The 24,083-nt window shown below is 39.4% G+C and overlaps 4 protein-coding genes across 4 annotated transcripts; 2 read left to right on the forward strand and 2 right to left on the reverse strand.

The window, feature by feature from the left end:
- Positions 1–984: 984 nt before the first annotated feature.
- On the forward strand, positions 985–6,646 carry clic2 (chloride intracellular channel 2). The gene is made up of 6 exons (XM_031736386.2): positions 985–1,304; positions 3,315–3,424; positions 3,997–4,122; positions 4,214–4,314; positions 5,108–5,289; positions 5,979–6,646. The coding sequence occupies exons 1-6, from the start codon at positions 1,251–1,253 to the stop codon at positions 6,138–6,140; spliced, it is 735 nt and encodes a 244-aa protein (XP_031592246.2). The 5' UTR covers positions 985–1,250; the 3' UTR covers positions 6,141–6,646.
- Positions 6,647–6,789: 143 nt separating this feature from the next.
- Positions 6,790–9,591, reverse strand: urp1 (urotensin-related peptide 1). The gene is made up of 5 exons (XM_039620099.1): positions 9,489–9,591; positions 9,174–9,302; positions 9,023–9,063; positions 8,690–8,795; positions 6,790–6,923 (listed from the first exon to the last, which is right to left on the reverse strand). Exons 1-5 carry the CDS (start codon positions 9,589–9,591, stop codon positions 6,892–6,894), a joined length of 411 nt encoding a protein of 136 aa, XP_039476033.1. The 3' UTR covers positions 6,790–6,891.
- Positions 9,592–14,335: 4,744 nt separating this feature from the next.
- c1galt1c1 (C1GALT1-specific chaperone 1) lies at positions 14,336–17,759 on the forward strand. Its single transcript, XM_031736375.2, has 2 exons — positions 14,336–14,476; positions 16,119–17,759. Exon 2 carries the CDS (start codon positions 16,130–16,132, stop codon positions 17,081–17,083), a length of 954 nt encoding a protein of 317 aa, XP_031592235.1. The 5' UTR covers positions 14,336–14,476; positions 16,119–16,129; the 3' UTR covers positions 17,084–17,759.
- Positions 17,760–19,709: 1,950 nt separating this feature from the next.
- On the reverse strand, positions 19,710–24,083 carry mcts1 (MCTS1 re-initiation and release factor). Its single transcript, XM_031736430.2, has 6 exons — positions 23,891–24,083; positions 21,285–21,437; positions 20,673–20,770; positions 20,443–20,576; positions 20,277–20,344; positions 19,710–20,183 (listed from the first exon to the last, which is right to left on the reverse strand). The coding sequence occupies exons 1-6, from the start codon at positions 23,899–23,901 to the stop codon at positions 20,102–20,104; spliced, it is 546 nt and encodes a 181-aa protein (XP_031592290.1). The 5' UTR covers positions 23,902–24,083; the 3' UTR covers positions 19,710–20,101.

A 24,083-nucleotide genomic window follows, 5' to 3' on the forward strand; every position in this document is an offset into this window, starting at 1 on the left:
GCACTATTTCTGTTAAAGGGGAGCTCTTCCTCCTCTGTCGCCAAATGCTTGATCAAAGGGGATCTTCTCATTGTTCGTCTTTTCCCTCTAATATTGCAGGTCTTTACCTTACAGCAGGGGTGGGCAATTAAGTTTCCAAAGGGGTCACATGGGAAATAACAGCTAAAAGTCCATTTAAGTTACAGTGTTAAGCACCTTGATGTGATAAAAAAGCTGTACCTGCTTGGTTCCTAATCAGGATGCAGATATAATACAGATGATTAAACATTAATGAACTTCAGCTTGGGTTTTTTTTTTTTGTTTGCTAATGCTATTGTTTTCGAAAAAAATGTGAAGAGTAAATGTTGAGCACTGAAGAAGACAAATATTGATAAAGCCTCCACATAGAGGAACAGCACATATACTGAAAGCCATTTTTGAAGGGATGTAGATCTAACAAAAAGTCAGTTGTATTCATTTATCATGTATTGTGTTTTCTAAATTTGACTTTTCCTTTATTTAAATGTGGATTGTTATTTGGTTTTGTTTGTTCTTGTTTAAAATAAAATAATATATTTGTGAAAAGTAGAATGTAAAATATTTTCATTATGGCACACAGTGGAGTAGAATACAGTAAAGTACCACAGAAATATCCACACAAAGGTAAATTGCTCTATTATTTACTACAATCTATCTGCTGCTGGTTCAGTCAGCCATCTATATGTTGTATATAAAACTGATTTCAAGCATATTTACATGTTGTTATACTTTCTGTCTCACTACTGCCCTTTCAAACACAGTGGATTTCCACTAAAAGACTCTTTTTATCTTAAATACTGTTGAAATGAAGAGATCTCATGAATTGCACTAATTTGTGTGAGTCACCCTATGTTATCATTTCCTGTGTATTGCAATGGCGAGAGAGCTATTTTAAGCTCTCTCCTCATAGAGCTAGGCTCTGGGTATATAAGTGTAGAACGTGTACCCCGCCCATCACTCGGATCCTCCCTCTCCCCCTAACTTGTAAAATATGTTCAGAGCGATAGCCTCCGAGGAGTCCTCAGACAAACACAGGCAGCCCTGAGGTGTGAGACTTCCCCAGGACCACAGAAAGCACGTGAAACCAGAGAAGAGTGCCTCTACGACAGCACCACTCTCAGCTTCCTCTTTTCAGCTTTGTGGATTTTTGCGATCGCTGACTTTGGGGGAAATTTTAATAGGAGCACTTGGACTTTTTAAATAAAACAAAACAAAAACTTTTGGGGGATAAAATGGCACTTCGACAGAGCTCAGATAAGGAGCCAAGCATCGAGCTGTTCATCAAGGTCAGTCATTTCATGTCAAAACAATCTTCTGAAGAAAAGGGGCACTCTGTCAAAGGCTTGCTGCTCATTTATGAGTGTTGTCAAACAACAATGGTCCATAATTATTGCCAGAGAGGCAGCAACAATCAGAGGAAAGCTCTATTTTTGATTGGTGCTGTCCCCAGATACCATACGCTGCAGATGTTGGGGTGTTTGTATCCTCGGTGTGGGCCATAGCTGGTTTCTTATCAGACACTCTCCAACTTATCAGAGCACACCCAGAAGGAGCAAGAAGCATATGGAGACTGGCCTCAAGCCTGGACAGACACACCCACCTTAGTTACGCACACATTCATCTATCTAAAAGTCACAAAAACAAAAGTTTCTCATTTTCTTTTTTCTCACTTCTTTTTTCTTCTGAATTTTTTTCCTGATTTAGTTACTTAAGGCACAAGTGCAGAGAAACAGTGTATTTTGAAATATAAAATAAGGCAGCTGAATAGCAAAAACAAAATAAGGCAGTATAGTGTGGTAGACGTGCCATATTTCAGCCACTTAAACGTGCAGCTTCTTGCCAGCTGTTGGATGAAAAGTTAAATAACACTCTCATGTGAAGCTGGAGTCAGCAGATAATCCAATCAGCTTAGCATAAAGACTGTAATAACTGTCCAAAAAGTCGCAGAAAGAAATGGCTCTAAAGAGCACTTATGAGTTATATCTTTCTACTTAATATAATGAAGAATGTAAACAAAGTGTAAAATGGCATGTTGTCGGGGCTTGATAAGTGCTCAGAATATAAACCTGCTTAAAGCTACAAGTAATAACTTTTACAATTTTTGCACAAATTCAAACAAATGGAAACAAAAAGAGCTGACCGCTGATCTTTCTGGAAGTGAAGTTTCACCACGTGTTCCCATAGACAGGATAAAGATGGAAGCAGTGTGATGTTACACGTTGGATTGTGAAGTCCTGTTTTAAAGATACGAGATGAAATTCTTTGCAGTCGGCATCTTGGCGCTTTGAAACTGAGCGTGGCACACACTCACTGATCAGTGAGTTTAATCTTCCTTTCTGACACTTAGAATGAATTTAATATTTTATCCAATACAACCAGAAAGCCCATAAGCTCATCAGGAGTGTTTACACAGGTCCCCAGAGAAGGCTTTTGTAACCACATATATTGCTCCCTGGTGGCCTTTAAAAACAACTTTGTTCAGACCCAAAGGCTACATCCATCTTTAAGACTCCATATCACTCCTGTCAGTCCAGTTGCTGCAGTGGTTTTGGAAACCCCCAAATATTCACTCAAAACAGCCAATATGAGTAGGACGAACACAACCGACAGCTGGAATCAAGTTACAGTATTTCAAAACTTACCAAGAAGTCATCTGGTTTCTCTCACTTTCTCTTAGCGCTCTCCTTTTTCTCTTTCTCTTTTAAAAGAGAAGTCAATTTAAACCTCTCAGGCTGACAGAATCTGTAGCAATGAGTGTGTGCTCTATTTGGGATTGTCAGTGATATCTAGAGAATCTCGACTGATGGGAGCTCCCTAAATGTTCGCATAAGTTAACGTGGATTTGCCTTAATTTGTGTCTAACAACACAAATTCATATCAGTTGCTTTGTATTTGGTTTGAAGAGGCGAATACACATCTAGCTAGCAGTCATTATAAGCTAAGCTACGTCAACTAGATGCCAGCTTTCTTCAGGTTTACCACACAGACACGAGAGTGTCATGAATTTTCTCATTTAAGCAAATCATTTCCAGAAATTTCACACTGTTATTTAACATATGGTCAATATGTGGTGGACCTTTAAACTTCTCTGCATTGGTGTCGGTTGTTTTTCCGCTACAACACAATGCCAGGGTTTCCCCTCCTCCACATAGGAAATCGACTGTGTGTATCCCAGACACACCTTCTCAGCTCCAAAATAGCTTTATTAATCTGCAGATGAGATCACAGAGAAAAAGTTAAGTCACTTAAAGAGAACATTTTGGACTCATCGGATATTTATTTCTTGTATTTTTCAGGCTGGACATGACGGTGAAAACGTGGGGAACTGCCCTTTCTGTCAGAGGCTCTTCATGGTGCTGTGGCTCAAAGGAGTGAAGTTTACAGTGACCACTGTTGATATGAGGAAGTAAGCACTGCTCCAGTGGAAAAAAACACTTCCTGAGCATCTGGTCGTGGGGACTTTCACACAAAACTCGATTAAGCGGAAAGCGAGGGAGAAATTGAGAACGTTTTTTTTGTGTGTGTGTATGTCAGTAATCCAAACCATTTCTAATCAGTCAATAGGTGTTTTACTTGCTCCGTTCTGTAAAAGTTTGAGGCAGGAGAGTACAAAGACCTCTGTGTCACTTTCAAACAATCACTTTCTTTAATTGAGGCTTTATTGCGTGAATTTCTCAGGGCCACTACGTGCCAAGCAAACAAGGTCAGAAAACTTTGAAAGGATACAGATAATTAAGTGATTCAGAGCACACACAAAACAAGCCTTTAAAAAGGCAGCCCCTCCCATCACTGTGTATTTTTATAACTAAACTAATAGCCAGTTTTGAATCATTAATTTACAGTACAATATTTGACTCTGACAGTCTTGATAAACTACCATTTTGGCATGCTTAAGAGCCTTCTGAGTTTAGCGTGGAGCAGAAACAAGTCAAATTCTCTCCTGGCGTGCCGTTGTTCATCAATCTGTGTCATCTCCAGGAAGCCAGCTGAGCTCAAAGACCTAGCCCCTGGGACTAACCCTCCTTTCCTCCTCTACAACGGCACCCTCAAAACAGACTTCATCAAAATTGAAGAGTTTCTCGAACAAACGCTGGCCCCTCCCAGGTATCGTCACGCTTAATCATTACACAAACATCTTATGATTTTGATGACGGTTCACTGAACCGATGCGCTCTTTTCTGCTCTCGATTTGCAGGTATCCTCATCTCAGCCCGGTAAACAAAGAGTCATTTGATGTGGGAGCTGACATCTTTGCAAAGTTCTCCGCTTTCATCAAAAACAGCCCAAATAACGCCTGTAAGTTAGATTTAATAGACATGCAGCATTGATACAATATTGCTATGTTGCAGAGTAATGAACTGCATTTATGTTTGCATATTGGTTCAAGTCAAGTCAGTATAGTTAAAATGAGCTTTTTCTCATTACACTAAACTTTTTTCCCAACATATTTTCAATTTTTCTACAACAGAAGAAACAAATAAACAACCAGACGCACACCCACAAAGCAAACAAAAGAAAAAAATCTCCTCCAAATCAAAACATGGAAACATGACAATCCACATACATCAAGATGAAGCTTTCATAAAGAGAAAAATCCTAAAACCTCTATTTGGATCAACCCTGTGGACAATTAAAATCCTTTACAAACTTACAAACAACATGTTCACAAACCTGTTGAAATATATTTTGTTTTACATAAACCATTATATGTGCTAAAATATTCAGCCCCCTTTTTTATTTCCTGCTGTGTAGGATTAACCACATTGACCTGACATTGTCATCATGTATAAAGGTTGTGCATCTCAGCATCAGCAAGATTCACCACAGCTGTGCTAAAATATGAGACATGCTAACCGAGTTTTTGCACGTTAGATAGAAGTTTAATGCAAAGTAGGTTGGAACTACATAAATTACAGTAGTGGTGTCAGTGTTACCAAGGACAATATTTCCCTCAAATGCATAAAACAGCATAAAATTGAAGCTGTCACATAAACTACAGGTGCCTGGTAACTGCTTTTAAATGCAGCTCTCGTGTCTGACCAGCAGTGCTTAAAACACACCATGAAACCTGTCTCTGTGTTTCTGACAGTACAAGAGAAAAACCTGCTGCGGGAGTTCAAGCGTCTGGATGACTACCTGAACAGCCCCCTCCCCGAGGAGATCGACCACAATTCAGTAGAAACCATCACCGTCTCCAACAGGAAGTTCCTGGACGGTGACCGACTCACCTTAGCTGACTGCAACCTGCTGCCCAAACTGCACGTTATCAGGGTGAGACATTTGTGCGCTAATTGCTGAAAAAAACAGAGGTGGAAGGAAGGAAAAAAATCATCTGATCATCTAAAGTGGATCAGAAGAATTCCTGTGTGAGCAGATAGCTGGACACTTTATTATCCCTATTTAATCTGATTATTATAATTTAAACTGCAAAATACAGTAAAATAAACTACCTCAGAAAGAACCTCAGTAGTTGCCCAAAAAACACATTCCTGATCTTCTCACTTTAATAAATACTAAATCTCTGTTCATGGGTTTGTTTGACTGCAAACCCCTCCCAGACCATCAGTTGTGCAACCAGACTTGGCACACTTCTGCTTCTGAACTTCTGAAGGTTTTCGACTATATCAAATATTATGCTATGATTATATTGCCTAGCAACCACCTAGCAACTGGCTAAAATGACCTGCTTTTAGCATTTATGTGCCTGTAACAGTGTTTAAAAGCGTCCTCTTTAATATTTTGTGTTAGTAACCTAAAGGAATAGTACATGACCTATGTGTGAGGTTGACTTTGATGCATCACTAAACATCTAACAGTCTTGAAATTTGTCTTCTTTTATCTTGAAGAAGGCCTGAACCTATGATGCGAACTACTGAACTTTGAATGCGCTAAGTCCTTGTTTTAGCCGATCCCTGTGCTTCCCAAAACACTCACGTTTCCTCTCCATGTATTTATTTTAGGTTGCTGCCAAAAAGTACTGCAACTTTGAGATTCCAGACCATTTCACAGGCGTGTGGAGATACCTTAAAAACGCTGACGAGAGAGACGAGTTCAAACAGACGTGCCCGGCCGACATTGAGATTGAGAAGGCTTACCTGAGCGTGGCCAACAAGAGGAAATAACCATCTAACTCCTTGTAGTTGTTGCCCTTTTGTTCTGTTTTTTTTTTTTTTTTTCTTTAATCAATTGTAACCACGTGTGTAGAGATGGTGATCTGTAGAAGGCACTGCAAACTTCAAAAATAAACTGTGGCAGTGAACCAGACACCCTAAAATTCTCAAGCTCATATAGCTTTAGAGCCCCAAGACATGCTAAAGTCAAATGTTTTGGCATTTACTGTTTATCCAGGTCACTCACAGACAAAAAAAAGGCCATATGTGCAATTGATTGTTGATTTATATTTAGTAGAGTTTTGTTTATAGTGTAAATATCAATATTTTTTGCATTTTACAATCAAAACAGTCACATAGAAATATGTATGATTGTGTTAGTGTGAGCAACGGCTGCGTAAACAGTTCATTGTTATGTAAAACACTCCTGTATATCTTACTGTGTACAAATACAGTTTCGCTGAATTGTCACACATTGTCACACTAATGAAAATAAATACCACATTTCTTTGTCATAATCAGGTTTCTGTCATTCATTTGAACTTTCACGGGTAAAACCAGGACACACCAATCGGCATTTCTGATATTCAAGTTTATTATCAGCCACAAAAAAAACATTTTACAGCTTCAAAAATATATCTTCTGTTGATCCGGTGCAGGCGACGAATATACCACGTGGTGGGAAACAAAACTGGTGATGAGGAGGGAGAGCGCTTCAAACCAGGCCGTGCTGAAACCACATCGTACTTACTGTCTCTGAGCTCTAGTTGGTCACACAGTATTTCCAGAAACATGCTGTCGGGAAAAAAAGATGTTACTCGCATCTTTTATTTGTCAGTTTTTTCCCTTCAAGGTATTTTTCTTGTTTTTCTAAACTAACTGAAAATGTCTGAGATTGCATTAATATCTGTTATATACTCTACTTAGTCCTCTGTGGTGTAGTGCACATGTTTACAGTATAAAATATTATCTTAAATATTCACAGGGAGGTTACAAATACCATACAAATACTGTACACTGTTTTGTTTAATGCACCGGACCTTTTTTTGTTTGTTGTGTTACTCAGTTACTATTTCAGTAATGAGTTAAGATGATACTTCACATCGGGGACATTTCCAGTGATACAGCAGCAAAGAGATAGCATGCAAACAAAAAATCTGATAATATTAAAGTTTGAAAGAAGATGTATGATAATGCCTTACATTATTTGCATGTTATCTACTGGTGCACTGTATTTCACAGTATGGTGTGAAGTTTCTATGGAAATGAATGCCTACGTAGCTTCATAGTTACTGCATATTTAAATATAACATCTCGGAAAGCTGTATGTTGGTATTCAGCTTTGGAAGGTGGGTTTTAGTGAAAATGTATGGATGTTTATGATAAAGCCAATTCAAGTCAATGTCAAGATGATATTTTTTGTCATTGTTTCAGGTAGAAATCTTCACTTCAGCAGCACTCATCACGATCAAAATCTCCAGTTTTATTTCTGCACATATATCCTGAATGCTTACACACAGGGGATGTTCAGATATCATTCTGGGTCTTACTTATAGATCATTTTAGGATTTCCAGAATTTATCGCTTTATCCAATATTCAGATTTTGATTCTGAAGAAATTATGCAAGCGAGTCCAAATGTAGATAGATACAGTATAATTTGCATATACTAGAAAGATCATTTGTTTAACTGGCAGCAGAATTTTCAGTGGGAGAAACATTGCATCGCAAATTCAGCACACACAACTCACATCTTCAGTCTCAGCTGACTGCTGGTGTCGCTCACTTTATAAACAGTAAAGTTGTAAAATAAGCAAAATCAGCAGCTTTATGTTAATTTTTTCATTGATGATTTGCTAACTGTCGTGGCTTAAATTGATTAATGGTCATGAGCACTTTTCACAGAGAGTTGGGGAATGGCTGCAAACACTGACTGACGCACTGAGAAAGTAAGAATCGTCACTATAGAGGCAGGAGACACTCTGGTCTTTTATGGCCATAGTGTACTGTCTATAAGGCTGGTGAAACCTGCAGTCAGCTGAGACTGAACAAGTCATTTGGATTAGTGGAAGGTCTAGATCAGGAGTCAAATATAAGGCCCTAGGACCAGAATCGGCCTGGTAACAATCGACCCACTGAATGGCTTTAGCAAATATGAAGGAAGACATAAAGTTTTGGAGTTTTATAGCTTTTCCCTCTTAAAAAAGTCCTCCCCCATAGCCTTTTATTATACACTGTAGTAGTAGTAGTAGAAATAAAAGGAATATTCCTAATGCATGTAATCCGTTGGAGGAGTTTCATGGCAATATCTATTAGTTAAATGTTTTAACCTTTTTATCTGTACTGTTTCACCTTAATAAAAAATGTCTTTATGTCATGCAAAAGCTATGCTACATGTGTTATAAAGCAGTTGTTAAATGCTTAAAGCTTATACATCTGTCATTGTTTACAGTGTAAATAATTTATCTTAGCTTGTGTTAAAAACTCCAGAAATTAAACATCCTTTTCCACTCGATGATTGCGTTTTGGTGGCCGAGCAGGTGTTGCATGTGAGTCACGCACCTCTTTTGTTCGTTTTCGGGAGGCTCTGCTCTGATCTGAGGAAACCCTGTGACCGAAGCTTCTCAGCGGCCGCCAATTTCAGTACAACTTCTTTCAGCTCCTCGACCTAAAAATAAGCAAAATGATGAATTAGATGCAGACCCTGCATTGACAGGGACACTGTTTTCCCTGGCACAAACTCGCCTTTACCCACACATTCAGAGTACTCTTTTTATTTTATGATACTTTGAGCTTCTAATTGTTTCAACATTTCTGCATCTTTCATTTGTTTTTGTGAAAGACTTCTCCGTCTATGCCCTATTAGTGTACAAATATGCAGATGATCAAACTTACCATGTTTGCAAACTTATCCTGTTGTGCTGAATCTTTCACCCCTGAAACGAGTTATAAAATTTGGAGTTATACAATCTTTCACCTCAAAATCTGATGACTTTTTTGCTTTGTAATGCTCCTGTTCACGTGCAAATTTATGGGGTTTTTTAACCTTTATTCCATGAGTCCCTCCCTCCATTGTGATGCACCAGTAGGGGATAAATATTATTCACATCTCTCTGTTCGCCTTCTGCAGCGTTGGTGCCGTCCTCCACTTCTGAAACTAGTTTCTGAATTAAATCTGTTCAGATGAAACGAATTTCTCATTCATTTCTCAGTTTTTTTAGTCACACATCTCATTGATAAGTTACAATATAACTGTCCAAATGTTGGGTGACGAAAGGTCAAGAGATTTAAAAATGGCAAGAAGAAATCAGTAGGAGAAATATAACCTGAAAAGAAGAAAACAGTTTTAAAAGCGTCTTACCTGTCTGTGGCTCCAGGTTGGACTCAGGGTAAAGGGGGAGCGCGTGTGTCCATGTTGCTGAACAAATCACAGCTACAAGGTAAAACAGAGCTGCAGAAAGCATGGTGTCTCTGTGTTGATGACCAGATCTGAACTAATCTCCCTTTACTCGACCGAGAACTTCACTTATATATTCTCAGGCCCCATCCATCAAGACCTGATCGATACACTATCATCTCACCCAGCCTCCTTCTTAATGGTCTTGATGCGATGGATCTGGCGTCATATACACAATTTAGGGGACCCTGTCAATTCATCTGAAGCCTATCAGCGCTTGTACAGAGCAGCCAAACAAATGTTTACTCTCCGACAATAATCAGAGGCTGTCCAGAGACGCCGTGATGGTTTGTGTGTGACACCATTTCTATGTGATGGGCTGCCTGAACGTGTCATTGCTCATGTCTGAGATCACAGGGCTGGTGGAAGTGTGTCACTGAAGGTTTCTGAGTCGTTTTGTGAGGCCATCAGTTATGACTGAGGTCAATACTTATAAAAAATACTTATACAATACAATATACAAAATACTTGACTTACCAAAAACCATAATACAAGTTATACTTGTGTCTTTGTTTTTGTCATCCCTGTACAGACAACAGCAGCTGTTTCAGTGTTAATTTCTAAATGAGTATTTCCAATCTCTGTACACTGCTGCCCTTTCAAAATAAAAGTCACATATAGAGTCATATATAGAGAAAACTAAGTCCAGCTTATTGTGAAGTATAAACTTTAAACAGTATGCATTATTATTATTATTATTATTATTATTATTATTATTATTATTATTATTATTATTATTATCATCATCATTATTAGATGTTTCAAAACTGTGGGTTCTTCAAATTCCTTTTGAATTGAGTTCTAGTGAAACAAGAGAGTGTGACTTCATATTTTCTGTGTTTCCACAGTATTTGAACTCAATTTTCTACCATTTCTGTATGAATATGAGGTGGAACTCAAATGTTAGGATGTGACATTGTAAGTGCTGGATATAAATTATAATACAATGCTGCTCCCTTCTGTATGCATGTGTTATCAAGTGCAACATGCCAAAATGTTGGAAATTATCATTAGAAAAAGTTAAATATGCGTTGTTGGCAATCACTAGACGTTATTTTGGGGAGAAAAAAGGAAAGTAATCATTGTAATGGACACACATAAAAAAAAATTACATTTTTTTTTCCAATTTTTTTTTTAAGCAGTCCTCCTTCTGCTTGAAGGAGAACGATTTGATTCAAATGCCTGCCGGCTCTACACCACTCAATTTTTTTTATGTCTTTCTCTCCCTCTGAAAACCTGGACCCATTTCTGCAGGGCAGCACTTACCTGAGTCAATAATACTTTGTAGTTTCAGGTTTGTGTAATAAGGGGAAATGAAATTGATCACAGGCAACAAATCTTTCACAGTGAACCCTGACTAAAGGCAACTCAGATCAGCAAAATTATTTGGGGGAATTTAATTGAAGTTATAGTTTTGCATCTACCATATGTAAACTAATACTTGTACATATTGGATGTCACAGCCTATGGTAGGATGGTCATGCAGGGGTTAGCACTGTCACCTCACAGCAAGAAGGTCTTTCAGATCCACTGCTTGGCTGTGGAGCATGCATGCATTCTCTCTGGGTTCTCCTGATTCCTTGCAGTCCAAGGAAATAGAGTTAGATTAATATGCGACTCTCTGTTGGTGGGAATGATTGTCTCTTTGTGCTAGGTTGGCAATGCACTGGCCACCTGTTCAGGCTGTGCACCACCTGTGACAGCTGGGATAGGCTTCAGCCTCCCCTGCACCTCTGAATAAAATGAATGGATGTCCGCATTAGAACCAAGTTAATCTGCATCGTCCCTATTAAATCAAAATTTAAATTATAAATAAATTAGAGATAAATTATTTAGTACTTATGAGTTGAAGTTTGCAATACAATATATTTGAGTTTATAATTCAAAGGCAAACTCAACAAGAGTGCCACATTCAGAGTTTTCTGTTGTTCGAAGAGCCTGCAGGGCTTTTTGTCAAACTGAAAGATTCCTCATGCTGAGATGAGTGTGCGTGGCTTCAGGTGATTTATTGTCTCCATGTCTCTGAAATTACAGCTGAAAACAACATTTGATGCATCTGACAGCTGAGCAATGAATGGAAAGAAGCAAAGACACAGCAAAGGGTCAGGTTTAAGGCCAAAAGCTTAGTTTCAAATGCAAAAATAAATCAAATTATTTAGAAAAGGTAAAGAAAAAATAAAAATATTGATCATGATGAAATCTCCACAAGACACTGTCATGACATTACTCCACACAGGCATGATCATCACCTCCAAGGCAATAAAACCCCGATAATGCTGGAGCTTACTGTAATCTGGGAAGAGGGTATGGAAGACGCAAACAAGAAGGAATATGCAAAGTACCCAGCGCTGATGAAGAAATAGCAGGCTGGAAGACTTTGAGTGAGCCGATAGAGAGTTGGCTATAGAGGTTTTGCAGGATGGTCACTCTAAGTCCTCAAGCAACCAGGAATTACAGGAAAGCCCAGAAGGTGTCTGTGAAGCCACAGAAAGCCACTAGGACACAGCTCAGGGCTTTGGTTGGGTGACCTGGGCCATGGTGTCTGATGTCAAAAGACCCGGAACACCGCATGATCCCAGGAATATCACTGAAGATGTGTCCCAGAGAGAGGATATAAAATGTTTTATGAGAAGCATCTGAGTGCTTATGGCTACTCAACAGCTGAACAGCAGCAACTCTATATACATTTTCTTAATTTGGCACCTGGTTAGGAACTTTTAACTTCAAAAGCAAAACTGATCAAATGAAAATGAATGGCTGTGTTACAGCTGTTTTACAGCTAAATGTCTCTTTGAATGGAGATGGGAATCACTGAGTAAGAACATCTGTTGGATTAGGAAAGCAGAAATAATGAAGGGATTTACACGTTATTATATGTGCTCAGCACCTGATTCTTTATAATAGCAGAACCGGATATTGATTTTGCCTTTCTAGCTCTACATCTGGATTGGACGTATTAAATTCATATGTCTGTACAATCTGTGCTGATGGTTACAAAAAGTGCTAAATCAGGTTTTGTGGGTTAAATATGTGTTTTTGTTAAAATAGTCCCTCTGTTTTTACAACCCAGTGATTAGCTTCAAGTCTTTGGGCTTTACACAGCGTCACACTCCCAAAAAGTGGTTTTCTGTGCTTACGTGAATATATTTGGGTTTCTGTTCCAGTGTCCCTGGCTTAATTCCTTTGATTCCTGCATGATTGTCAGAGTAATAACTTTCTCTTTTCTGCTGCTGTGTTTTGGTTCATCATTTCATTGTTACAGTATGCTGAGTTTTAGTTTTATTGTTATGTTTTCTATCTGGTGATTCCACAGCTGAGTGGTTATCACATTTGTCTGGTGTACAAAAAGTCCCTGGTTTGCACCTGGGAGGAAACACAAGCAGACACACTCTTAGTGAAGGTGCCAAAACTGGATAAATGGGAGGGTTGCATAAATTCTATGCCAGTTTAAATATGTACAATGTCCATTGTGGTGTCCCCTTGGGGGGGAAAGTGCAGCAAGTGACAGCACCTACCTCATTTCTAGTTCCTCTATACTTTAACTACTCATGGAGTCTATATAATTTATCATTCTAGAGGTCTTAAATATTTGGTGTTTATTTAGCTTCAGTTTCTAGTTTAAGTTATTTTCTTGTGTGTTCAGTTCCCCCAGAGTTTCTCCAACTGGTTCTTCCTCAGTCTCAAGCTTCTGTTTTATATCTTTCTCCTACAGTGTTCGTTTGTCTTATGTTAATGTGCGTCATAAGCAATATTAAAGACGACTGGAGCAGAAGGAACAATGGAATAAAAGGAAGCAAAGGGGGCACCTATGTTAGTCTTTAACAAAAGCAAAAGGACACTGGTGCAAAGTTCACCCGTGTCATGTTGTTCCTTCTCTTCCTTTTCTGCAGCTCTTCTCAGGTTTGGGGAGGACTGTAGTCTTATCCTGCCCTTGGGTGGGGGTTGGTCCCGCTGCTTGTTTCAGCCAGCACACCAGGAAGCTATCTTATTCATTCCCTGGGATTCAATTCAAGGCCAAATGAAACCTTCACTCAGAAGTCCCACTGAACCTTAGCCCTTTTCTTCTAAACCACCTTCAGGACTTTTATTCCAGTACACTGTAGCCTACTAATATTGTATATGGACTGCTGCAAGGTGCGGTCTCAGCATGGTCTAAGTTTGGATCCTGCAGCTGTGGATGTGATGTTCAACGCCTGTGCTGTCCTTACAAACACCAACATGAGTTCTTGAAGCTAGCCACATCCCTAATCTTCTGTCTGGTGTAGGGTCTTCCTCGTCCGTATATCTTCATTTTCCTTAATACTGTCAATGTGTTCAGCTGATTGACACTTTTGAAGCTTCTTAAAGAAACACAATTTTGCTGTAGTTGCATGCCTCATCTCTCTATTGAATTTTCATAACATTGTAGGATAAGTTTGCAGAGACTGCCTAATGCTACAAGCATGCAGCTACCTCTCTTTACACCCAGTAAAGAAATAGTAAGATAACCCCCACTTTTTATACGGCATGCCATTGACATCAGCTTCCTTTTTTGTGCTATTCTCAATATCAGTCATTGGTATTGATACTATAAGTATTTAATCTGCCCACGTCTGCTACTGGGGTTTTGAATTAAGTTCAAAATTGCCGCCATTTGCACACTGGGGTCTCGTATCGCCATGGGCTATCAGCCACCAAAGAAGAAGACGAGTGTGACACGCGTAGTGAATAACCAGTAGGTGGCAGTGTCACGCAGCTGTAGCGTCTAGTCTGCTTTGTTGAGGTCGTAGAAGAAGAACAGTTGGCTCTATTGCTGGCTGACGTTTGTAGTCATTCCAAACAGGACAGCTGGCTGAAGAAAGACGGGATAAACAGGAGGACAACAGGAGGCACGACAGTAGTAACGCTTCTAGGTACAGTAAATTCCTTCTGCTTCTTGTACTGGTGGTTCTGGAAAAAACCCCGAGTGAGCCTCGTAGTGTAAGAGTAAGAAGGCAGGGAGCTAACAGCTAACAGTTGGTTCCCAGTGCTGTTATAAAGTTATCGACGTTGAATCAGCGCTTTAGGATAATTTTGCGCAATTTGACAACAACACTGCTAGCCTGTTGGGTGTTTGTCGTATGTCTCGAAGTATTTCTAAACAAATATGATGTTTTTTTTAATTCTTTTTATTATTAATTTATAAATAACCTGATGTAAAGCTGAGAGTCTCTATGTAGTGAAGACACGTCAAACTAGAAGTACAAGCTGATTGCGTCAAAACGTGATTGACAAGCCTTTATGACAGAGTTAATTAGGTCTTTCCTTCATACAATGCAAAAAAAAGCACAAATGTTTTTACCTGGGAATTTGGTTTTGCATTGATGTGTGGGAGGAAATTTCACAGTTTAGCAAAGGGCTTTGGTCATCATTTTCTGACATTTAATATAAAATAATTAAAGCCATTCATCAACCAAAAAGTCAGGCCAAGTAAGAATTTACTGTTTGCCTGTCTTTAGTGTTAATTAACGTTTGATGTATTTTGGTTTTTGCAAAATTAGCCATTTTACACTGGCCACTGTTGTAGATTATTTTTATTACTGTTGCCTCCTCACAAGGTGACTTAGTTTAAAGAACACTGAAAGGTCATCATTTATAAAGCAAGCAAAATACAACTTTTAATAGTCATATTATTCATACTAGTCCCATCATCAAGTCTCCCTATACCTATATTGATTCCTGTGTTATAATGTCTGAGACTAAACATAATTTAAAATCTAAGTATAAAAAAAAGGCTCAAACGTGATTTTTTTTTTTTTTTTTTTTTTTTTGTGGGCAAAAGCTTCATTCCAGCATTCCTTAGAGGCAGACATATGAATGAATGGCCAGCAAATGCTCCCATTCCTTTAAATAACTTGTAATATAATACATACCACATCTATTCAAATAGACACAAAGAGGAGAAGAACAGTACTATTGATTTCAACAATAGATTTAATTCAATAGGATAGTCATTTCAAGGTTGAGTCCAAAGTGATCCGTATGTGGCTTTTTTTTTTTTTTTTGTTACAGTTATGAGTATATTTTCAGATATATACTCATTTAAGTTTGTTTTCCCCACAATTTGTGCCACATTCAGTATGGTTTTTCTACAAACACCAAAAAGGCATCAGAAGTTTTATTATTATCCAGGTGAAGCTCAAATTAATAAAATGAAAGCTGTTCAGCTCACTTGTTTTGTCTGCTGAACAATTAAAAACCTAGTTAGCATCACAGATGGCTAAAATAGATTTAATACTTATCCCAAAAGTTGAGAAATCCTCATTACTACAGCTAAAAAATTAAACACAATCTACAGCCTATTCAAATAGGCCTTTGGCAGTGACTACTCAAACAAGCACAATTAATATTTAAAGCAGTAAGTTTGTGCATTTGATTTTTTTTTTTTTTTTTTTTAAAGAGTCTGCTTTATGCTTTAAACCTTCCTTTAAAAAAATGGTTAAAAATATTTGTACCACAGTCCTTGGGTTTTAGGATAATATTGAAACCTAGTAATGAATTTTCTTACTCCTCCAGTGTCTGCCATCATGTTGTCTGATGGATGCTCATTCATGAAGGGGATGCTATTGGGAGGCGTCTTCTGCTTGGTGCTGTCACTCCTGGGCAGCTTTAATTTCAGCCCTGAGTCCTCGACAGAAGACCACCATCATCACCATGTTTACGCTCCCACTAAAGACGAGCTGAAACACCTCTCTGACAGTCGAGTGGAGGAGTTGAAGAATCAAGTGCGGGTCTACTGCATCATCATGGTACAGCCCAAGACTCTTGTGTACTGGGCCACCGTTTTGGACACTTGGAGCAAACACTGTGACAATGCTGTGTTTTACACCTCAGAGAGCTCCAAGGCACTTGAAGCGGTAGACCTGAATGAAAAAGATGACTGGGCGAGGTTGCGCAAAGCTCTCATCCATGCGTATGAGAATGCCGGGGACCTGCGCTGGTTCTTTGTGGCCCAACCCACCACATTCGCCATCATTGAGAATCTGAAATATCTCATTCTCGCAAAGGATCCCAATGAACCTTTCTACCTGGGAAATGCTGTCAAGTCAGGAGAGCTCGAGTATGTGGAGTATAGCAGTGGGATTGTACTAAGCTATGAAGCTCTGAAAAGGCTGATGACCATGTTCAAAGATGAAAGCCAATGTCCTGAAAGAACCCACACGCTGTGGACGATGGGTGAAGACAAGCAGCTGGCGTTGTGCCTGAAATATGCCGGTGTGTTTGCGGAAAATGGCGAAGATAGACATGGCAAGGGCCTGTTCAACAAGCAGAATGTGGTCAGCATGGTAAAACAGAGCATGCAGGACAATCCCACTGATGTAGTGGAGGGCTGTTGCCCTGACATGGCGGTCACGTACGGCGAGATGTCCCCAAATCAGATGCACGTCATGATGTTTGGAGTTTACAGACTTCGTCCTTATGGGCACGACTTTCATGATTGGATAACGTTTTATCCCCCTAAAGATTCGGACAACGATTAGAGCTTCAGTTCTTCAAGCTTTATGTGGTATTTTAACTGTGGTGCTTCTATGACAGAACACTTAACTTTGGGGAGATGTTTTTTCTAAAGCTGTTTATAAAACTGGATCCTGGGTAGGATGAACCTTTTTTCTGTAAATTTGTACCTTTTGCACTTGGCACAATCAGTAGCCCATTCCTTTACTGCGTGATCAAATAGGAGTTTCATCCTTACAAGGCAGATCAAGACAGGTAACATATCAAAAATGTGTCCTCTCCATAGCTTAGTTACCGTTGTATGGTTATGTATTTTTAATGTCTTCTTTCTGGTCTTAAAGGTATGAAGTAATGAGAGTTTAATTATTTAACTCTTTAGAAGTGAACAAGTTCTATTTTTTTTTTTTTTTTTTTAATGAATCACCTTTCTAATTTAAAGATTGTATTGGAGCACCAATAATCAGTATTGAGCCAATTATTGTGCAGTCCAGCTCTAAGTTTACTACACTTTTTTCTTCTTCTTCTTTGGCAATGTTATACTTGGTTATCTCACCATATGAAGACATTGTAAATAAACAAATTAAAGCCTATCTTGGTGTTAAAACAAATTTCTTTTAAAATCACATGGTAGTCAAGGTGAATGGATAAGGTGACTTTTGTATAATAAAAACAAAATAAAAAATAATTATTAGACAAACTTAATATGAATTTGTTGTGTTGAATGGACCAGCAAAGATTTGTGGGAATGGGAATCAACACACTCAGGTCCCTGACACTCAGCCCTGATTGCGCCTGACCTCAGTGCCTGCAACCACACTTTGTGGGCCCCCGGGACAAATGATCCATGTTATTTCTTCTGGGTTTTATCTTGCTACGCCTCACAAATCCTGACAGGTCAGGAAACCAGAGTAAGAGCAATAAAAACAAATGCCAGTTTAGCCAGACCTGTCAGGATTTGTGACAGGTCTGACAAATCCTGACAGGTCTGGCTAAACTGGCATTTGTTTTTATTGCTCTTACTCTGGTTTCCCCTTAGTTTGCTCTGGGAAACCTTACCAGGGGTTATCTCTCCTGACAACACAAACTCCTGGATCACAGGGACATGCAAACCACCTGGTGACTTGAATGCGACCAAAGTGAGTTTACTTTGTAGGGTTGCTGCGCTCAGCATTGGGGATATGAGGAGCCCAGAGTAGAGATGCTGCTCCCTCATGTCAAAAGCAGTCATTTGTGGTGATATGGGCATCTGATCCGAATGCTTCCTTTTGGAAGTTTTCCAGGTACCCTATACTGGAGATAGATGAAAAACCTGTTTGAGAAGTTATATGTGTATGGGAGCAACTGGAAAGTGTTGGTAGTTAGATGCCAGCACTGGATGGATTGAAGTAGAGCATATGTTAAATTGAACGTTATAGTTTTTTTTTTTTTTAACTTTTTTTTTATTAGATCTATTAAAGTAGCACTTATTGCAGGGCTGTAAACAACATCAGTTCTAAGTGGATATTTGAAGGTTATTTAACCTGTCATATAGATCTGGCAAGGTTCATGCAATAAAGAGAGGCAGAATAACAGGTCTAACATCTGTGCACACTGACACGCCTTTGCTCAATATGTAAATATGTTCACATCCTGTACCCTGAGGTGACAAACTGGATCATTAAATGCTGCTTTATGAAAAGGTGAGTTTCTCCAAAGATTTCTGAATTGGTTAATAAGAAATTGTGGTCTGATCTTTAGCAGAGTCCCAGTAATAGAAAATAAAGACAATAGAAATAACACATTAGTTCCAATTTGTCTTTCTTTATTGTGAATGCTTCCAATGCTGTAATGGTTAACACGAAAGTGCTGCTGGTTCAGTTCCAGGAAATCAAATAATTGCAAATCCCCTTTAAGGGTTGCGTCAGCAAGGTCATCTGGTGTAAAACTGCCAAACCAAATGTGGTGCTAGCTGCTGTGGTGACTCCTTGCCACAAGGAAGCAACTGAAAGTAGCTAATTTCAATATTTTTATTGAGCAAATTTGCTTTTTAAAATGCTCTCAGTGCAGGCTGGGAAAGGTAAGAATCTCTAATCACTTCTCCCAATGCTACTTGGATTCAGGCATTACAGTGAAGTAGATATAGGATTTGTGCCCTGTCGTGGTGCCAATCCATAAAACTAAAGACCGCACTCACGAAGTCTGGTTTATGTGAACCATTCTTCAATCACAACTGTTGCATGACTTTGTTCTAGAGTTGGAAAAATCTGTCTTTATGTTAGTGGAAGAACACCAAAGAGGAAGACCTCATACCAGCTTTGAAGCACGGTGGAGGGAGCATCATGGTATGGGGCTTCCTGGTTATTTCAGGGTCTGCATGCTTAAAATAACAATGTTTATCCATATGGCAACACTCCACTATCTGATGCTCAGAGGACATCGGGTGATATAATACAATGTACAGAAGTAAACAGGACAGCTAAAGAGTTAGTACCCACAGCATTGGGAAGGAAAAACTCCCTTTTAACAGCAAGAAACCTCCATCAGAACCAGATTCAGGGTGGGGCAGCCATGTACTGTGACCAGCTGGGGGATGAGAAAAATTTTATGGAGGTTCAAGTTATTAATTTCAACTTCCTTTTCCAGCCCCCTGTTTAATAAAGACAGGAAAAGTCCAACTGTTTGTGCATTTTTAATCAGATTGTATTTGTCTGTAATTACGGCTTTAGATGAAGAGCAGACTGTATTTTTATGAGAAATCAAATCAAGAAGTCTTTATTAATTACAAAGCATTCACACAAACGTTTTCTTGCAACTGCACATCAGAGCATGTTGACATGTTCAAGTTTTGTTTAAGTGGTTCCTTTTACAATTTTTTTTCCCGCAATACAAAATGCCAACTGAGATACACTTTAAAGCAAGCTCTTTCTTTTATTTTTGCATGACAGTGACGGTTGATTCAAAGCCTCCAGTAGATTACACAGCTAAGTCTCTAGGTGTAAACAGTTGACTGGCAGCTCATGCTTCGCTATCAGGAGCTCCGTACATCTTCCAAATGGCTGGCGTTATCATTTATACGTCTTCATGTGCCACAGTCCATCGTTCAGATAGTGGACGTTTTCAATCCCGATTCCCTTGTTGACTTTTTCTCTGTTGGCGAAACAAAAGGGTGGGTTGAGCTTGCACATTTAAGAAAAAAGAAGCAGCTGCAACTAGTGAGGGATTTACTTAGTAAAGTCTTACATGTTCTCTGTAGACATCTTCATCACGCCAACACAAAGTGCATGTTGTTTCCCCTCTGCCATGATGGCCTGAATTCACTTATTAAAGACAAACCAATGGGGGAGTTCACATAAAATAGAATAAATGCTTAAACCTAGAAGACAGAGCATCATGTCTAAAAGGATACGACAACTGTGTCAGCCTTAGCTGGGTAGAGTTTAGCACCTGGCGATGTCAACCCGGGGCACATGATGTTGGCTCCACTCAAGACAAATTTAATGGCCCCCTTGTCTACTTGCTGGTGTGGAAGAATAAAAGGATCTATGAGAAAGAAAAACAACAACAACAAAAACAGAAAGGTCAGGAGGAAATTAAAACACAGCAAGCAATAAGCCGGCATTAGAAGGTCTCACATACATTTATGTAACAGTCTGAGGGTTGGGTAGAAAGGTCCTTCTCTCTGTCTGAAGAAAAGCAGCTCTCCATTCACTGTCAGGATTTCAATGTGTTCATGGCTGCAATAAATAAACAAACAACAAATGTAGGGAAGCATCTACAAACTCAGTTCGGATTCGGAAGGTTGTGTGAAAGTAAATACAAACTGAATGCAATGATTTGGAAATCTTATTAATCACCACAAAGAAAAGAAAACATCAAATGTTTCAATTGACATAGCAAGATATTCCAAAAAAAGAGTTGAGACAGGGCGATTTTTACCACTGTGTGGCATCTTCTCTTGTTTTAACAACAGTCTCTAAACGTCTGAGAACTGTGGCGACTAGCTGCTGGACTTTTGGAAGAGGAATGCTGTCCCGTTCATGTCTGATACAGAATTCTACCTCCTCAACAGTTTGGGGTTTTCTATATTCCATTGTGAATAAAATATGGGAGAATATGAGATTTCCAAGTCACTGCATTCTTTTTTATTCCGATTTTACAAAGCATCCCAACTTTTTCACAGTTGGGTTTGTGTTCTAGAAAAAATACACCACATATAAAAATAACAGATATTAAAATGAGCAATCATACCATCTCACTATCTTCACAGGGTCCTTCTTCGGCATTATCTGATTGAGCCATGCCTCGATGTCAGGGAACTGTTCCAACAGCTGATTTTTGATACCTTTGATCACTGATGTCTTCAGCTGGATACAGTTGGACACATTTTCCTTTTCATCAAATCTGAAAGGAGAAAAGGTAACTTGTTTAACTCTAGAAAAAAAACACTAACTGAGTCTTAAGTTAAAATATTTCATCACTGTGCTGTAGCAAACATCAGGAACGTATGCAGGCATTAAAAATTAGATTTATACCTTTTAAACATGGTTTTAGAAAACAACCAATATCTCTCAACCGATGTTACACATTATTATAGATATACACCTTGTTGAATAAAATATTTGTTGTCAACACAATAGTTGTTTTGTGATCTTTTATCTGGCAAAGATTTCACACTGATTGCCCTTCCTGACATAACCCACATTTACCCAGGTTTGGAATGGCCCCTATGAGTGTGCTGGCTTTTGGTCCCCATAGCTGGGAGTTCTCTGGAACTAAGTGGATCATTCCAAGTCCTTGGAGTCCATCACCATAAACTAAAGACGGTACACAAGAGAACTGAAGAAGAGGCAGGAGTGGGGGGAAAAGTATTAGGGGCGATTTTTGCCAGAAGGTTCAGAGTAAGAGTGAAAGCTAACTGCTGCTTTCTATTTATCTCAGATCTCGGACACCAGAACTTGAGTGATGGCACTCCCTAGGTAGCACGTTCGTCTAGCAAGGTTGGAAAAGCACGAAAAACTGGATTTGCTTTGCTCATAAGCAAGCAAGCAACATTCATCAATACAATAACGCACAATGCTTTCTGTGGGAGGCGACTTGCACTAAAGACATTGCTGCAGCACATTCATGGTCTGGTTAAGCTGGGCAGACACTGTGCGATTTTTTCAGTCGCGCGATTCAGCTCCTGCTCAAACTGTACGATTGACTCGCAGGGGTTACAAGTTCATATGTCACGATGCAGGGTCTCACACTATACGGCCCGATGCTCTGATGCAACCTGAGTGCTCACACTGTGCGTCCATAAAAATTAAGGTTATAACAGAAAATCTGTCGCTTGCTCTGCCTCTCTGTCTCTCACTCACACAGACACGCACATCACCACCATCAACTTTGCTAAAGTGCTAATGAAAAACATTGATCAGGCAGCTGTGATTGAGCAGCAATGTAAATCCAACTATTTTCACGGTTGTTGTGGTCGTGATAATTTTGTGAGGCCACATCGAAAAGGCTCGGATGAGCTTTCCAAAGTCCTACAAGTGCCTCCATCGCTTGTGTCCAGATCACACGCTGCACAGCCGTGCTGCTCTGTCTTTTCACCGACATTTATGTGTGTGCGCGTGCTCAGTGTGAGCGGCTGCGGTGACACCCTCACGACCGACCAAGCGATTGATGATCGGGAGCTGGTCGTGAGGTGTTAATCGCTTCTCGTTACCCCACGTATACTACACGATGAACGACACACGATGAACGACGCACGATGAAGGCCAAACTCGGGCCGATCACCAAAACGGTCGCACGACTCAAAATGGGCCAAAACTCGCACAGTGTAAGCCCAGCATTAGTGATCCGTATAGTTTATTTAGTGAGTCACAAATGCACAACAGTGGCAGAGAGATTAAAAGTTTTACACTTTTACTACGTTCACTGCCACTATCTTGGATTGTAAACTTGAGGTTATGATGTATGGTATGCCTGGCATAGTTTGGACATGTGCAGAGTAAGGATAGTAGATAAACTGTCCAGAGGATGCTGGAGGCAGGTAGGCAGGTAGAAAGAAAACAGGAAGACCACACAGAAGGTTCATAGATTTATACTGTAAGACATGCAAAGGATTGGTGTGACACAGGAGGACGTGCTGTTTCAATCCCTAAAAGAGAGCAACTGAAAAAAAGTTGGCAACAAATGTTCTCATATGCTGATTGCACCCCAGCCCTGAACTTTTCCATGCATTCCTCACAGGACGTATGTTTCAAAATCCAAATGCAGCTATAAACAGTCTTAAACCTATTATCCCCCTAGTACACAGTCAGCATGAGAAGAGAGCAGATAAAAGTGAGCAAGGCGGCGTCCTGCTTGGCCTGTTTACGTCAACGACTTACACCTGATTTTATCATATAAAGTAATTGTACCTCGATCTGTCCATCCATCCATCTCCCTCGTCGCCAATATGTGTAAGCTCAAATAACATTTTTCGACTTAAATCTGCTTAAATTTATTAATATAATGGTCATGGATATTTTCAAAACACTTCTAGTTTCAGTATTTGAAATGTCACTTTTCACGTTCTTTCAGTACACAGCGACAAGTAGGACCTGTTAGTAATTCAATCAGCTCAGTCATAAGAGGCAAACCATATGCGTCTGCATATTTTCAGACATCAAACAGCACCCTTAAACAACCTTTATTTTCTGTTAGTCCGCCGCAGCCTAAAATTTATATCGACAACAAAATATATCATATATTATCATAAGTCGAGCCTGTTTGTCTTATTAGCTGAGCCCACTTAAAAATTCGAGGATGCTAATCAGTGAGCTAGCTGCTGCTAACTACAACACTTAAAATAACCAATAACGTACTTTTTAAACATCGTCGTTGGTCGTCGTTACAGCGTTCCTCGAGTGGGTCAAATTGTGTCACGGTGTCTGCTTTAGACTACGATCAGAGAAATAAGATATAAGTCACAAAAACATCTATCAAGTAAAGCTAATGCAACCCCACGCCTGCTCAGCAGTGGAGGGCCAGCGGTGTGTGGGTTGCGCCACTTTGCGA

Source organism: Oreochromis aureus, linkage group 2 (genome assembly GCF_013358895.1).
Source record: "Oreochromis aureus strain Israel breed Guangdong linkage group 2, ZZ_aureus, whole genome shotgun sequence".
In the NCBI taxonomy this organism is placed as follows: Eukaryota; Metazoa; Chordata; class Actinopteri; order Cichliformes; family Cichlidae; genus Oreochromis; species Oreochromis aureus.